The following is a 16,667-nucleotide window of genomic DNA, read 5'->3' as shown; positions in this document are numbered from 1 at the left end:
TTTCTTTTTCTTTCTTTCTTTCTTTCTTCTTCTTTTTTTTTTTTTTTTTCTTCCGGAGAAAAAATCTATAACCTTTTATTAAAAAATGAAAAGTTACAATTGCAGATGCATGATGCATGACACCCTTCACAGCGTTACATAACTAACGTGCAAAAAAATGATGAGAAAAGAAGAGAAAGAGAGAGAGAGGGGAGAGGAGTGAAAGCAAGAAAAAACTGAATTACATATGTGAGTGAGACTCACGCTTCAGGTTTTTCTTCCTTTTTTCTTTTCGACCTTGCGCCACTCTCCTTGAGTGGGTTCGATCGAGGCTATGACTAATTGTGTTTCTGCTTTCTGCGGACCTAATTCCTTGTCTGAGTCTGATGTGTCTGATTGGTGATGCCGCTTAATCCCTCCCATGTTCAGGTCATCATTTGTCTTCTCTGCCTGATTTGGGTGCAACTGTGAAGCCTTGGTGTCTGGTGTGGTTTCCTTCTGAATCCCCGTTTCATGGGAAACCTCAGCTTTCTTTGCGGTAGTATCTTCCTCTTTAGCTTTTGATTCTTCATCTTCTGAGACTGGAGGGGAAAAGAACCATCCTTTCTTCTGCTTTGCAAGTGTCCTGTTTGTCTGCAGAGCCGGCACCTGAAAGCAGTATTTTCATAGTCTAGTGCTTGCAACCAATTTTTTTTGTTTGTAGATCAGCCTTATGTTGTCAGGAAGCCCTTTACTTAGATCCACTTCCACACAGATTCGTGCGAAAGTGAAAATCCTTTCGTCAATCCTTTCCATATCTGTTTTGATGTATTTCCCTATGCTGTTCCCGATTCCTTCCAAAACTCGTTCGCTCCAGAAGTGTAGAGGAAGTTTGTGTAGACGAACCCAGACCGGCATTTTGGAGACTGTCATTTTGTTTGGATCGAAGTCTGTAAACCATGGGGTCATGAACAGGCCCGCCATTCCCCAGAACCAAGGCCCGGCATTGATGATTGTTTCTCTGACTTCCCTGGATGCAAACCTGACTATGAAGAACCCTTTGGAGCATAAGTGTATATCACATTCCATGGTCCAATTGGAAAAGATCCAGTGAAATAGATTCGTTGGTGTTGGCCAGAAGCTTTTGAATCGGCATATTAGGGCCTGCGATTCATATGACTTAACATAATCATCCAGCCCTGTGGAGTCAAAATTAATGGCTGGAGTTTGCCCTAGCTGGTCTACTATGTAAGGCCTAGGTGTATATCCGCCTTGATCTGGAGAGGGCCCTGGATCTCTGCTACCTTGAAGGATGTTTTTGTAGGAGGGACCTCCCTTAGGTTGGTGCTGAGAAGCTGACTTTTTCCCTTTGTCTCCTCCTGAGCTACTAGGCTGGCCCTGAGGAAGGGCACCTCCTCTCAGTCTGAGGTTCACAAAAATGGTTTCTCCAGAGCTGATCTCATAACTTGCCAAAGTTCCGTTATCCTGGAGAGATCTTCTGCCATTTACCAAGTGTTGGATCTGACTAGGATATCCAGTCAGAGCCCAAATTTGCTGCTTCAGCTGCAGAACATTACTCTCTACTTGTACCCATACTAGAGAGGATTGCTTATTTGGGGTTTTAATGAAAATCTGAAATCGAACTTCGTTTACCTGATGTCTGCGTTTTAGCTGAGATCCTGATCCTGAGCCAGTGTTGTTGCTGATTGCCTTGCGATCTGACTGTAAGCAGTACTCCAGATCTGGGCTCTTGTTGGGATGTTCCTTCATTTGCATGTCGCGATCTGCGATCCCTCTGTTGAATCGATGTGTAGATCCTCCGATCTGCAGCATGGGTTCTTGGGAGTCTTGAAAACTGCTCGTATCAGGTAGATCCAGCCTGGATCTGCAAGGATGGGGCCATGAAATTGAGTGAAGAGGCAGATCTGCCTCATACGATCCCCTGTCTTTGCATGCAGTAAGCGCCTGAGGAGGTATCCGCCTGGCACACAGCAACCTGGCCGATCCCGTGAAAAACAATCTGATCTCTAACTGTTTCTAGCCCCAAGATGGGTTCTGGGCCCCAAGTCAAAAGATATCTTTAGATCTCTGACCTCGGTCGACTTTACTAGCTTCTCCGTCAGATCGGTTTTATTTTGCCCATCGAACAGTAGATGATTTGGACGAGGGGTGACTGCTGCGTCGAGGAGATCCGATTCTTCCCAGTCGATTGGCCTCTTGCTCAGGGCGTTCCCGATATCTTGAGAAGGGTCGCAACATACCAGTATCGTGCTCTGAAAATCGATCCTGTGAGGAGCGAGGGCTGCATCCTTCCCTCCCACGCCGCCTCCGACGACCGCAATGACAAGGGATTCCTCCCCTGCGCAGAAAAAACTCTCAGCGATGGCCATTACTCTCCGATGGAGGTGTCCTTCGACGGTCTCCCTATTTTGGGAACTTAAATAAACACATTATTTGATTTTGTATACAATGGGCACAAACTTGTTTTGAAGCCTGCATTTAGATTTGGTTTGCCCTTCTCAAACAAGAATTTGTCATACCTTTCAGATTCATTCTCTTATCATTTTAATTAATATTTTTCACCGATTTCATTTTGCATTTGTAAAGTTTCCAGAAATAGAAACATGAATTCTATTTTCAGAAATGAAAGTATTGTGTATCATAATAAGAGTGAAATAAAAGTATTATGTTTCATAATATAAATGTCTTCTTCCATCTTCTTCCATAAACTTAAATATACTGGTCTTCAAACAAGCTCAAATAATCACATTTCAAGGTCGACCAAATATCACTGCAACTCCATACACATGGTATTGCAAATAGCTAAGAATCATTCTATCCACTCACAAATACATAGTCTACCTCTTCTTAAGATGAAGGTAGGACGAGTTTACGTTTAAATCCCTAACCAGATCTTCATCATTATTGGTGTCGACTTTATTCCATAGTGTTAGGGTTTATTTTACGCCTATTTATTTTTATTTTAGATGTACTAGTGTTATTTTAGCAAGTTGACAACTTGACATATTCTCACTGCAAGTCTGCAACCACGATAGATTTGCCACTAATTAAAAAGGGAATATTAGCGTTTAAGAATATTAGTTGTTTGAGTATATCAGCGATGGCGGATGATTATTGATCTGAACATCCTTTCCATCTTTCTTTCTGCTCCCTTTTATAGAGTACACCACCTTTCTTCTACATAAAAAACACCAAAAAAAATAGGGCCAAGGTCGTAAAGTACCAGTAAAAATGCCAATCAGCGCCATTGTTGCCCCTCCATTTCACAGTTCGGAACGCAATGGAAATTTATGATACAGATTGATGGTGGCGTGGCTTCATCGTCAAACTGCGCAACCGCAAAGAAAGAGCTCTGGGCTGTTTACTTCCCACAATCGCACTCTCAAGGAATATGCTCATTGAAAGCTACCCCAGCGGAAAATGGGATCGGAGGAAACTGCGAATTGGCCCCTCAGGTTAGGCATTGAATTTTTTTCTTCAGACACTCCGAGTCTGAGTCGCTGCCCACTTTTAATTTTTTTATTTCCTAACCCTTGGCAAGTGAATTTGAGTTTTATTAAGTATAATTTATTTTCCTTTAATCTGAATATATGAACCAGATATAGATGCATCTTCGGTGTATAATTAAATTTGGGTAATTTATTTCTGTGCAAATAAACTCCAACTTTCCACCTTTGTCATCTTGAATTAAGTCAGCCGCTGGTTTTTTTTCTCTTTTTCTGATAACCAATAAAATAAAAATCTATCACAAAAGAAATAGAGAGAAAGAACTGAAATAATAACAAAGGTGGAAATTTCATCATTAATCGAATCTTATTGAAATTGGAGATTCATCATTATCTAAAATCTCATATTATGCAATCTTGCAATCTCTACATGTAATAATGATTTGAATTTTTATAAATATAATCAATTTGTATCATTTTTTCCTTAAAAATCACCGCATTCAACTTTTATATTTATTTAATACTTCTCAATCCTGGACAAATGGCGAAAATAATTTGAATTTTATCACCATAGAAACAATATTCACTATATTTTCTTTTAAAATCCTAAAAATCATCAGCTTCAACTTTTCATTTATTTTATACTTCTTCATGAAAGACTAAATATTATAATAATTTGAATTTCATAAAGTTTAAAAATCATTTGTAATTTAAACTTTTCAGTTATTATATGCTTCCCATTGGAAGACTAAATTTGATAATGATTTAAATTTTAACGAACAAAAACAACTTCCATTATATTTTCCTAAAATTTCGTCAGTTAAAACTTTTGATTTATTTTCGAGTTCTCTGAGAAAAACGATTTCTATATATCCTTTTTTACAACTCTTCATTCATCCATCTATTATATACTCTCTTTTGCACTCATCCATTTATTTGAAGACAAATTTTAAATTAGATCTGAAAGGCCAAAAAAAACTAGTTAATAATTATAACACCAATCTATAAATATCTACAAAAAAAAAATTATTTTCCCTTGAAATTAATTAGTTAAATACTAAATGCAATAATAATTTGAATTTTATCCCGCATAAACAATTTCCACGATATTTTCCTTGACTTCTCGTTGATTTTAGACTTCTCAATGGTTGAATTTTATTAAACATAAACAATTTACATGATATTTTCTTTATAACAATTTACATGATATTCAAGGCATATAGGAAGTCCATATTGCCTTCTTGTTAGTATTCAATTTTATTTTTGGTTTTTAATTGAGTTTTACATTAAAAGTTAATTCATAAGAGATTTGATGTACCATATTTAATTACAAATATTCTAAGTTGCACTGAAACAAATATGGATACATGGTTTGAAACGGATACGACAAATTTTCAAAACAAGGAAATGACATGCATATATATATATATATCATTCATCTTTTAGAATCTAGAATCTATATCTAAAAATGCATAGTCATCGTCATGAATTCAACATAAACAAATCATCATCATTAATTCAGCATAAACATTGTCATCATCATTAGTGATTATTATAACATTCAACATATTATCATCATCATTAATAATGTAATAAAAAATGCTACATCCTTTGTGCTTTCGGGTCCAACTCCTTCAAAGAACGTGTCGTGCATGGCAAATGATATCTATCTTCCTTGCATGACAATTAAAAGGCCCATGGGATAATTGGAATATTCCATCAAGACCTATTTGAACATTTCAATCTTCTCAATGTCAGCTTAGTCTCATGACTATATGCAGTGACAAGATTGGCTAGAGAAGATTTGTTATATTGGAGGGATTTATGAAATCAGGAGCAAAATCAATGACAATTAACAAAACCTTAACCAAAATGAAAATTAATCGCTCAAATAAATCTCTTTATGAAGAGATTCATCAAACCCTTTTATTTGCATTTTTGAACATCTATCTTTTTCTTAGTAAGAATCCTTGATAAATATATGGAGTGTCGTTGTTTCTAAAGATTTAGAAAATACTTTATGAGACTCTGTTTATAGTGAGTTTATTTGCATATTTGATTTCTTCATTTTTATTATTTATTTATGGCTATACAAATTTTCAAATTTTTTAACATTTTAAGGGTGGATTTTGGTCACAATTTTGGTGGATCCATTTCCGGAAACGGATCCAAAAAAATTAAATCCCTTGGAAACGTATCCAATTCCAAATCTAAAGTTTCCGATTTTTGAAACGGCACAAAAACGTTTTTACAGCGTTTCGGACAAGAATCGTATCGGTTTATGTATCGGAAACGGGGATCCACCTGAAAATTCTTCAGGAGTTTCCAGTAACTTAGCAAATATTATGTTACAATTCTGTTAAATAAGAGTGCCAGGCCGCGGTGAGCTGTGTGATCATTGATTGGTGAAGGGTTAATCTATTATGAGAACATCATTCTTGAAGGGTAAACTTTTAAACATAACGTTTGTTGACGGGAAGCATAAAGATCCAAAACGTCAAAAAAATTGTATGACGAGTAAAGAGAAATCCAAATTCCAATCCTGGTGATAATCATGAATATGTTTTAACAAAGATACACGGTAGCATTGTGTGAAAATCAATCAACAATTTCTGTGTGGAAGAGTGCAATGGAATGCATATTATCAACCTGTAAAGACAGCAGAACCACATTTTGTGTTTTTACAGGGACCTCTTCATTTTCATAGGTTGGACATGCCAAAACAGAGACAGATTTTGCAATCCCAAAGCTTTTGTTTATAAAAAAGCCACTTCAGCAATTTGTGGACCCTAGTTTATGTAAGAAACCACTCCAGTTGTCTAGGGGCCATTTGCAAACCAAAACCATTCAATATCCTATTATAATGGATCTAACGGCTCGACAATTCCAATTACTTAGTACATAATAAAATCTCAAATACCCTTCTCGCAATACTTTGCGAAATTTCATTTGTAGATAAACACTGTAAACTATTACAAGAGCAGCCATTGTAAGCACCAGAAGGAAAAACACTGAAAATGTTGATAGTATACATTATCAAAAAAATTACTGTAAGAACACCATATGGGCTTAATAGGACTGTGCATGTATAGCTTAAATGCTGCAAACACCTAACGTAGCATTTGAATGGCAGCTCACTGTCAAAGAGCTGTCAGAGTAACTATGACAATAGCCTCACTGGGAAAATGTCAATATCTTCCCTAGCTCTGTACATGTTTCATCATCCAGATTGCTTTTGCAGAGGCTTCAGCTAATGCACATTGAACCATCAGTTTAACACACTGCAGACGACAAAAATTAGGAAGCATCAAAGCCTATATATACTAATGATTGTTTTTGCAGAGGCTTCAGCTCTGCACATTCAACCTTCAGTTTAACACAGTTGAGACAAAATTTAGGAAGCATCAAACCCTACTATATACTAATGACTGCTATTGCCGAGGCATCAGCTAATAAACATTCAACCATCGGTTTAACACAGTTCAGACAAAAATTAGGAAGCATCAAACCCTACTATATAATGATGACTGTTTTTGAAGAGGCTTCAGCGAATGCACATTGAACCATCAGTTTAACTTAGTTCAGGCAAAAATTAGGATCAACGTCAAACAGTTCCCTACATAATCCAATACGATGTTGTTCACCTTGACCAAATATATACTATAAACAGCTCACAACCAGCCAAAACAACCCTCAAAATTGCTGAGGGAACAACGTACAGAACACAGATTGAAGATGTACACTTCACGAACTCCGGGAGAGTCCAACAAACACAAGAAGCTCTCAGTATCGCAGTTGACAATAGCTAGCCCCGAAGCCCTACTTTCCCTGAAAATTACAACTTCCGAACCCCTGCAACCCCAATTGCGAAAACAAAAAATCCGCTATGCTAAAGCATATTGCCCTTCGCAATTATCACATCCGAAACCTTAAAACAAATTAGGTTAAAGCACTACTGCCCTGTAAATTATCACTTCCGAACGCTAAAACCCTAATGCTCCTTCTCTTTGGGACGTCGTTACGCTACAGCCCTTGTGCTCCTATATCCACTCGCTAAAACCCTTAAACCCTTATGCATGTTCTCGCCGAGTTTTTGTCGAGATGCATCAAGTTTTGTTCCATGTTCTCCAATATCCATGGGCTTCCACTGCCATTTTTTTTTTAATCATCGTTGAAAAGTTTAAATTTTCATGAACTAAATCAATATGTAATTTAACAATTTTTCTTAAATTTAAAAATAATAAATAATTCATTTATTAACTTTTTCTTATTGAATTCGTCCAACTTCTTCCTATTGAATTCATCCATTAATTTCCTTAAAAATCATATCTTATAATTCAAATGTTCACAGATGATGTCAAATCCCACTCTTTTATAGCATGGCCTCTTTTTGATGTCATAATTAGTAACCACTATCAAGGCCATTAATTGTTTGATGTCAAATTCCACTCTTTTATAGCATGGCCTCTTTTGGATCATGATCATGGTGGGCCACACGTTCTCGAAGTTGTATGCTATTGTTTTACATAGGAAGCTCTCTAGTGACCTTGAGCAGAGACAACTCATAGTTAGGGGACAGGCAGGATTTCGACCAGCTCATCAGACCATTGACCACATCTTCACCCTTCGCGCCGTGATTGAGGAGGCACGACATCGCTCTTTGAAAGTCTATTGTTGTTTCGTAGATTTTCGGAAAGCTTTTGACTCTGTTCCGAGGGAAGCCTTACTCCAGAGACTCAAAGATATTGGCATCTCAGCGACGCTATTGATAGTTATTACGCGCCTATATGAGTCCGTCCTTGGCTGTCTTCACATGGTTCATGGGATGTCTGATTTCATCCGAAGCACTATTGGGGTTAAGCAGGGTTGTCCATTGTCCCCTACCTTGTTTGGGATCTATATTGATGAGTTGGAGGCTTTTCTACACGAGCATATCTAGGACACTGATGGTTGCCTTCTTCACCAGGTCATGATAGCTATTCTACTCTTTTGCAATCTTCGACAGTTGACGGTCAACCTGGGTAAAACCAAGGTTATGATCTTCAATGGGGTGAAGAAAACTTCGGACCTTCACTTCCTATTCAAAGGGGAGGAGGTTGAAATCTCTAGCATGTATACGTACTTGGGGGTGCAATTCTCAGGTCCCCGCTTCAGTTTGTGACCAACGCTTTAGCCTCAGATCAACAAAGGATATGGATCCTTAGCCCTTCTCGAGAGACAGTGCTTTCGACATCACTTCCAGTACATCTCGTCCAAGATGAGCCTCATGGACACTTATGTTACCAGAAACGGTACGGGAGCATTCGTTTCCGGAAAAAAACGCAAAGAAAACGGAACGGTACGGAAAACGCCGTTTTGTACGGTCGTTTTCGTTTTTCAATGCATGAAACCGGTTTCTCCCGAAACGAATGGTTTTTTGACACGGTGTTCTGAAAAACGTTGTTCGTTTATTTGTAACGCTTATCTCATTCCAAAGGTTGGTTTTCTAAGAAACTTTGCTCTGGTTCGTTTTGTAGATAGTTTTTAGGGGCGGTTTCATGGTCTGTCGTAGTTAGCTTAAAATTTCTTTAACAATGTTTATTTAGGGATTTTGTTCGTTAAAATTATATTATTGGGATGTGCTGGTTATTGTTATGTTTTTTTAATGTTTTAATTATTTTTTCTTAATTTTCATGTTGGTTTTATTTAAAAGTGTATTTAGTGTAGAGTTTTTTATATAGTTTTAGTGTATTTATATTTAAAAATTATCTCTTTATACAAAACTATAAATTTAAATGCACACGGTTATATTATATATTATTTTTATTATTATAAAGATTAATTATTATTATAATGGATTAACAATAAAGTTTTGAAAGTTTGATGGTAATTTTTTTTAGGTTTTGTCTAGTTGTAGCGTTTATGGTTTTCAACCCTTTCGTTTTTTCTATGCAAATCCTATAGCAAGATAGTTGAAGGTAGTAGTAATTCTAAACAACCCTCTACTTTTGGCTCAATTCCCCAATCCCAATGGAGCTCAATTCAATCTTCACCATCCTATTACCCAACTAGGGAAACTACATCCTAGTAGTTGCTTACCAAATAGTACAATATGGGAGAATATACACATGATATGAGAGATCATGTACTCATCTAGAAATTTCTAGGGATATGGCCTTCAAAAAAATCCCACTCTCACTAGGTCCAAATCAAGTGGAAATGGAAAGGTCAAATCAAGCTTGAGTTCAATGCCAAAGGTTTCTTCACTATTAGAGGATCAAACATGGGTATTTGAGAATGACCTATGTAAGCAATACAAGCTTTGTTTCTCACTATGAATATTCGAGAATGCTCTATGTGAGCAACAAAACACTATGAGCAACTATGTATGAACCACATTATTGGAGAATGCCGATGACGTATACTTTGTTTTATGTTTTTCACATTTTTCTTGCTTTTTTCTCTCTCCTCGTTTCTTGAATGCGAAACCTCCAAACTTCGTTTCTCGTCCCGTTGTCGTTTCTCGTTTCGTTTCCCGTTTCTCGTTTCTGGTAACATAGATGGACACCTTGATTCATCCCACTGTTCTATATGGCTTAGAGATTTGGGGACTGTCTTTACTTGAGTCAGATTGGGCTTCAGTTGAGAGTCCAAACTCTTCTTCTCCGACACATCATTAAATGCAAACAGACAATACCTCAGCGCATCATCCTTGCAGAGTTTGGAGCTCAACCCTTTCGACTTGAGACAGTGTTCAGTTTGGTCCCATTCTTGCATTGTGTCCGGGGATTTGCAGACTCGATAAAGAGTAGGGACCATTACCCTTACTTGGCATATTGCTCTTTTGAGAATATTGCTCGTTCTACTCCCTCGGGTCGGGCTAGATGTTGGTTTACCAGAGTTTCAGGTCACTTAGAGTTAGTGGGCATTCAGTGGGATTGCCCCCCTCCTTTCTGATATTCCTTGGATGCTCTTGGTCACCTTCTACCTACTAGACAAGAGTTGAACAAGATCATCAGGGTAGACATCTATAGGCAGTTCGTCTAGGTCACCTAGGTAGATCCTCCAGGAGGGTTGCGCCCAAAGATGGCCTTCTATGCTGAGCATTTCTTGGAGTTGAGAGACGGGCTCATTATTCGACCCCAGTGTACGTTTCACCATTGGATGCATGCTCTTCGCATTCCTCTAGGCCAGTTCAAAGTAGGTTCTCATAGACTTTAGGTAGAGATGGACCACTAGATTGATAGGCCAGACAAAATCTGTCAGGGATGTCATTTACAGGAAGTAGAGACCGAGGTGCACTTCATTTTTGGATGCCCTATCTATTATGAGATCAGAGGAAGGTTCCATTGCTTGTTCAAAGACTCTTCGACCCTAACAGACTTTTTCAGGTATCCTGATCAGAGATGTTTGGCCCTATATATGCAAGACGATGTTAGGTTCCGAGCACATATTCTTTAGCCTCCCATCATAGTAGACCCCACACAGAGGATCACGACATTTTCAGGGTACTGCCTTCAGACAAGGGCACAAAGAGAACGATTGATACTGTTTTATATCCAGACTCTAGGTCAGTGAGGATCTGTGGGACCTCACCCCACCACACAAGACCCCAACAGCTAAACCATCTCAGATCGTCCCTAGGAGACAGACTAGGTCTTCCAGACCTCAGCAGTGCACAAACTCCCCTAGACAACGAGTTAGTAGACAATCCATACCTCCCACTGACCCTTCATCACGCCAACAAACTTTGTGGAATTTTTTCCAGTGCTCTTCAGTGAGTCTTGGATGTTAGGAGAGATGGGTCTGATCCTCTTCGTCAGGGCATTCCATACATTGTATCTTTTATGTTCCTGCATTGTACCTTTTATATTCATGAATTGTATTTTTTATAGGAGACCATTTGGTTCTCGCGCATTTTATGGACAGCATTGTACTCAACAGTCCCTTTGACCTACCTTGTGGTCATTAGTTGGACATAAATATAATTATCTTATCTTATCTTATCTCCACAATGTTATAACTCACTAATGACACTGAAGAATTGTGATCACAACCATGGCACTGAGCTAAATTTGTAGGAGATTGTGAGGATAATTAAGAGCCGTAATTATAACGAGTCCAACATACAGAGACTCATTAGCATTTAAGGATGAGAGGATATTAAAAACCAATCAATGATTGACTGAGCACCCCTACACAATAACTACAGTACTCTCCACAGTTTTATGAGTTCAACATCACCCTCGCATATTACTGTTGTTATTGCAATTGATGTTACAACTATCATGTTGTATTTGCAATCTAAGTCATTATTCTTTTGAGCATAATAAACACATAGGAATACCATTTAAGGACAAGAGGATATTAACAGCCAATCACTGATTGAGCGTGCAAAAATGCCAACTATATTTTTATGACACCCACATCACTCTCCTATATCAAGGTCACTGCTACTGCAAATGGCTGTTACAATTTTTGTCATGTCCCCCATGTTAATTTATTTTCCATTTATGTCAATATCCTGTTAATCCTGCGTGGTCCCATTATGTGTAGATATTGTTCTCTTATGTATGTTTGTATGGTCTTAGATGTATTTGTATCAAGCAGTTGCAGTGTCACTGATTATCATTATTAGCAATATGGCCTTTTGCTACTATGATTTTCTAAGTTTGGAAATGCAGATTCCAACACTGCTTTCAATGGAGGAGGAAGACAGTTTGCTAAATTCTAGTTATGAATCTGCTTTTCCATTTCATGGGCATGAGGAAAATACAGAAGGAATAGGGAACTTTGTATCACAAAATGAATCTACCCTTGCCCTGTGAAAGGTGTTTCAGACAACCATATGGTTGTTTCTTCTATGGGTGCAATTGTTGGAGGACAATCTGTTTATCATAAGAGTTCCTTGCAGCCTTCTTTCGATTCAAACAGTCATTCTATGAAATCTAGTGTTCTTGCTTTGGAAGTATCTAATGGCCATAATCTTATTGTACAAAAGAAGAAGAAGAAAGAAATCATGAGCATTAAAGTGAAAAATGGAGGTGTTGGAAAAAAAATTGTGGGTTGCTGCTCTGATGACAATCATCCAGTCAAAGCCTTCAAAGGGGTCAGGAGGAGGCCTTGGGGTCAATTCTCGACTGAGATTAGAGACCATATTGGAAAATGTAAGCATTGGCTTGGCACATATGATACTGCAGAAGAAGTTACCAAGGCCTATGATGCTACACCTAGGAGACTAAGGGGGCCCAAAGCTAAGACTAATTTTTCTCTCCCAAGTGATAATATGCCCCCTCAAACCCATATGCAATCTCGCATCAATACAACCTTATCCAATCATGCATACTGTAATGTAAGCTCTAATCATGAACAACTTGATGGAGCAACAAAGCATCAAATAAAATACATCTATTGACAGCAATACATTTTTCATTGGGCCAATATTTTGAAAAAAAGATATGATGGTTTTGATTTCCTAGTTATATTGATGCAACCACATATATAGTTTGTTGTCATAAGTAGTACCTTATCAAGATGGCCCGAGGAGTAACATGTTACTTTTAGCTGGAACAAATGAGAAGGTGTAATGGAAATTTTGGTCTATGCAGCATATATATAACGTTATAATGAAGCCTCTTAGCTTAAAATTGTGATGAAACAGAAAAATGCTTTCATGTTTCTAATGGCAATTTAACAAAATATACATGTTTGTTAAGTAATGCCATCTGGCATCTTTCTTCTTAGCATGTTCTGTAAACGTTGGGGTACTGCCTATTTCATAAAAGTTATGCATGTTAATGTTTCTACGGTTCATACTCTGTGATACTTGTAACTCACATCAGATGGTAACAAAATGGGGTTGATGTCTCTATCATTTATGTTTTATGATACTTATAATTTGAATCAGATTGTAAAAAAAATGTTATTTTTTTCCAAGGAAATCCTAGCTAGGAAATCCAGGACAGTTTTTCCACATTTTTATGATACTTCTAGTTTGAGCCAAATAGTATCCAAAAAAATGTTTTTCAAGGAAAATCTCTCCTGGAAATCTAAGGGATGCTTTCCTATATCTCTGTAATACTTATAATCTGGATCAGATAGTAACATTTTTTTAACCAAGGGGATGCTTCATATATTAATGTTTCCATAGTTAATTTCTAACTGGGAACAAAAAGCAACAAAGAGGGTTGATCTATCTAATGTTCATGCTATATGATACTTATAGTTTGATTTCTATATTATTCATGCTCCGTGATCCTTATAATTTGAATCAGATGTGGGTAAACCAAAAGGATACTTCCATCAGATAGTGACTTCAGTTATCTAGGGGCCATTTGCAAACCCAAAACCGTTCAACATCCTATTATAATGGCTCTAAAGGCTCAACATTTTCCAATCACAAAATACATAATAAAAACCTAAATACCCTTTTAGAAATAAGCGAAATTCCATTGTAGATAAACACTGTAAACTATTACAAGAGCAGCCATTGTAAGCACCACAAGGGAAAACACTGAAAATGTTGATAGTATACATTAACAAAAAATTACTGTCAGAACACCATATGAGCTTAATAAAACTGTGCATGTATAGCTTAAATGCTGCAAACACCTTCGAATGGGTTTCCTACCTAAAGTAGCATTTGAATGGCAGCTCACTGTCAAAGAGCATCTGTCAGAGTAACAATGACAATAGCCCCACTGGGAAAATGTCAATATCTTCCCTAGCTCTGTACATGTTTCATCATCCAAATTGCTTTTGCAGAGGCTTCAGCTAATGCACATTGAACCATCAGTTTAACACAATTCAGAAAAAAAATTTAGGAAGCATCAAAGCCTATATATACTAATGATTGTTTTTGAAGAGGCTTCAGCTCTGCACAATCAACCTTCAGTTTAACACAGTTGAGACAAAATTTAGGAAACATCCAACCCTACTATATACTAATGACTGCTATTGCCGAGGCATCAGCTAATGAACATTCAACCATCGGTTTAACACAGTTCAGACAAAAATTAGGAAACATCAAACCCTACTATATAATGATGAATGCTTTTGTAGAGGCTTCAGCCAATGTACATTGAACAATTGGTTTAACACAGTTAAGACAAAAATTAGGAAACATCAAACCGTACTATTACGAATGATTGTTTTTGCACATTGAACCATCAGTTTAACTTAGTTCAGGCAAAAATTAGGTAGCATCAAACCCCACTACATACTAGTATCAAACAGTTCCCTACATAATCCAATAGGATGTTGTTCACCTTGATCAAATATATATTATAAACAACCCACAACCAGCCAAAACAACCCTCAAAACTGCTGAGGCAACAACTTACAGAACACAGACTGACGATGTACACTTCACGAACCCCGGCAGAGTCCAACAAACACAAGAAGCTCTCAGTGTCGCAGTTGACAATAGCTAGCCCTGAAGCCATACTTCCCTTGAAAATTACCACTTCCGAACCTCTGCAACCCCAATTGCGAAAACTAAAAATCCGCTAATGCTAAAGCATTATCGCCCTTCGAAATTATCACATCCTAAACCCTAAAACACATTAGGTTAAAGCACTACTGCCCTGTAAATTATCACTTTCGAACACTAAAACCCTAATGCTCCTTAGGACGCCGTCGCGCTACAACCCTTATGCTCCTATATCTACGCGCTTCCACTAAAAGCCTTCTTTGTATGGATGTTCTTGTGGACTTTTTGTCGCAATTTTTGCTCCATCAAGTTGTTCAAAATTAGCGCTTACATTCCAGCATGCATGACTGGAGAAGGTTGTATTGATGTGAGATTGCATATGGGTTTGAGGGGGCATATAATTACTTGGGAGAACAAAATTAGTCTTAGCTTTGGACCCCCTTAGTCTCCTGGCAGCAGCATCATAGGCCTTGGCAGCTTCCTCTGCAGTATCATATGTGCCAAGCCAATGCCTGCATTTGCCAATACGGTCTCTAATCTCAGCCGAGAATCGACCCCAAGGCCTCATCCTCACACCCCTGAAGGCTTTGACTGCATGATCGTCATCAGAGGAGCAGCCCACATATTTTTTTCGAACACCTCCATTTTTCACTTTAATGCTCATGACCTCTTTCTTCTTCTTCTTCTTCTATACAATAAGATCAGGGCCATTAGATCCTTTCATAGAAAGAACACTAGATTCTATAGCATGACTGTTTGAATCCAAAGAAGGCTGCAAAGGACTCTTCTGATAAACAGATTGTCCTCCAACAATTGCACCCATAGAAGAAACAACCATCTGGTTGTCTGAAACATCTTTCATAGGGCAAATAATAATATGATCAAGCAGATTATCAGTACATTCAGCTGGTGATACAAAGTCTCCTATTGCTTCTGTATTTTCCACAGGCCTATGGAATGGAAAAGCAGATTCATAACTAGAGTTTAGCAAGCTGTTTTCCTCCTCCACTGAAAGCAGCATTGGAATCTGCATTCCCAAACTCAGAAAATCATAGTACCAAAAGGCCGTATTGCAAATAATGATAATCAGTGACACAGCAACTGCTTGATAGAAATATATCTAAGACCATACAAACATATATAGGAGAGCAATATCTATACAAGATGGGACCAATCAGGATTAACAAAATAATGGCATAAATGAAAAATAAAATAACATGGGGGACATGACAAAGTTTGTAACAGTCAGTTGCAGTAGCAGTGAGCTTGATATGGGCGAGTGATGTGGGTATCATAAAAATATAATTGGTGTTTTTGGCCGCTCAATCAATGATTGGCTGTTAATATCCTCTTGTCCTTAAATGGTATTCCTTTGGATCTAATATGCTCTAAAAGAATAATGGCTTAAATTGCAAATGCAGCATGATAGTTGTAACAGTCAATTGTAATAACGACCCTGATATATCAGGGTGCTGTTGGCCTCATAAAACTGTGGATAGCACTGTAGTTAGTTATTGTGTAGGCGTGATCAGTCAAGCAATGACTGGCTTTTAATATCATGCTAATGCCTCTCTCTATGTCGGATTTTTTGTGATTATGGCTCTTAATTATCGGCACAAACTCCTACAAATTTAGCAGGTCAGTGTCATGGTTGTAATCACAATTCTTCAGCGCCATTAGTGAGCTATGACATTGTGGAGAATGAAACAATTAATGGCCTTGATGTGAGAGCAGCAATATTTTCCAGGTCGCGTGCGTTTACTTAATATGTAAGAAATCAGTGGACTTTAAATCAGTCATTGTTCAGGACAATTGTTTTTTAAAGGAGTAAT

General features: G+C 37.7%; 1 protein-coding gene across 1 annotated transcript; it reads left to right on the top strand.

Annotated features, from left to right (window-relative positions):
* The first annotated feature begins 2,956 nt into the window (after window positions 1–2,956).
* LOC149173549 (uncharacterized) lies at window positions 2,957–13,164 on the top strand. The gene is made up of 2 exons (XM_089424655.1): window positions 2,957–3,434; window positions 12,089–13,164. Exons 1-2 carry the CDS (start codon window positions 3,270–3,272, stop codon window positions 12,230–12,232), a joined length of 309 nt encoding a protein of 102 aa, XP_089280781.1. The 5' UTR covers window positions 2,957–3,269; the 3' UTR covers window positions 12,233–13,164.
* The last annotated feature ends 3,503 nt before the right edge of the window (window positions 13,165–16,667 follow it).

Source organism: Pinus tabuliformis, chromosome 4_2, assembly GCF_031772625.1.
Source record: "Pinus tabuliformis cultivar Carrire ecotype Pingquan chromosome 4_2, CPIR1, whole genome shotgun sequence".
In the NCBI taxonomy this organism is placed as follows: Eukaryota; Viridiplantae; Streptophyta; class Pinopsida; order Pinales; family Pinaceae; genus Pinus; species Pinus tabuliformis.
The sequence above is the reverse complement of the archived record's forward strand: the minus strand, read 5'-3'. Positions and strand labels throughout refer to the sequence as shown.

Excerpts from the sequence above, each read along its gene's own strand:
- LOC149173549 (XM_089424655.1), top strand. The coding sequence starts at position 3,270 with ATGATACAGATTGATGGTGGCGTGGCTTCATCGTCAAACTGCGCAACC. Across the intron at positions 3,435-12,088 it reads ACTGCGAATTGGCCCCTCAG|ATTCCAACACTGCTTTCAAT; the intron begins GTTAGGCATTGA and ends TTGGAAATGCAG.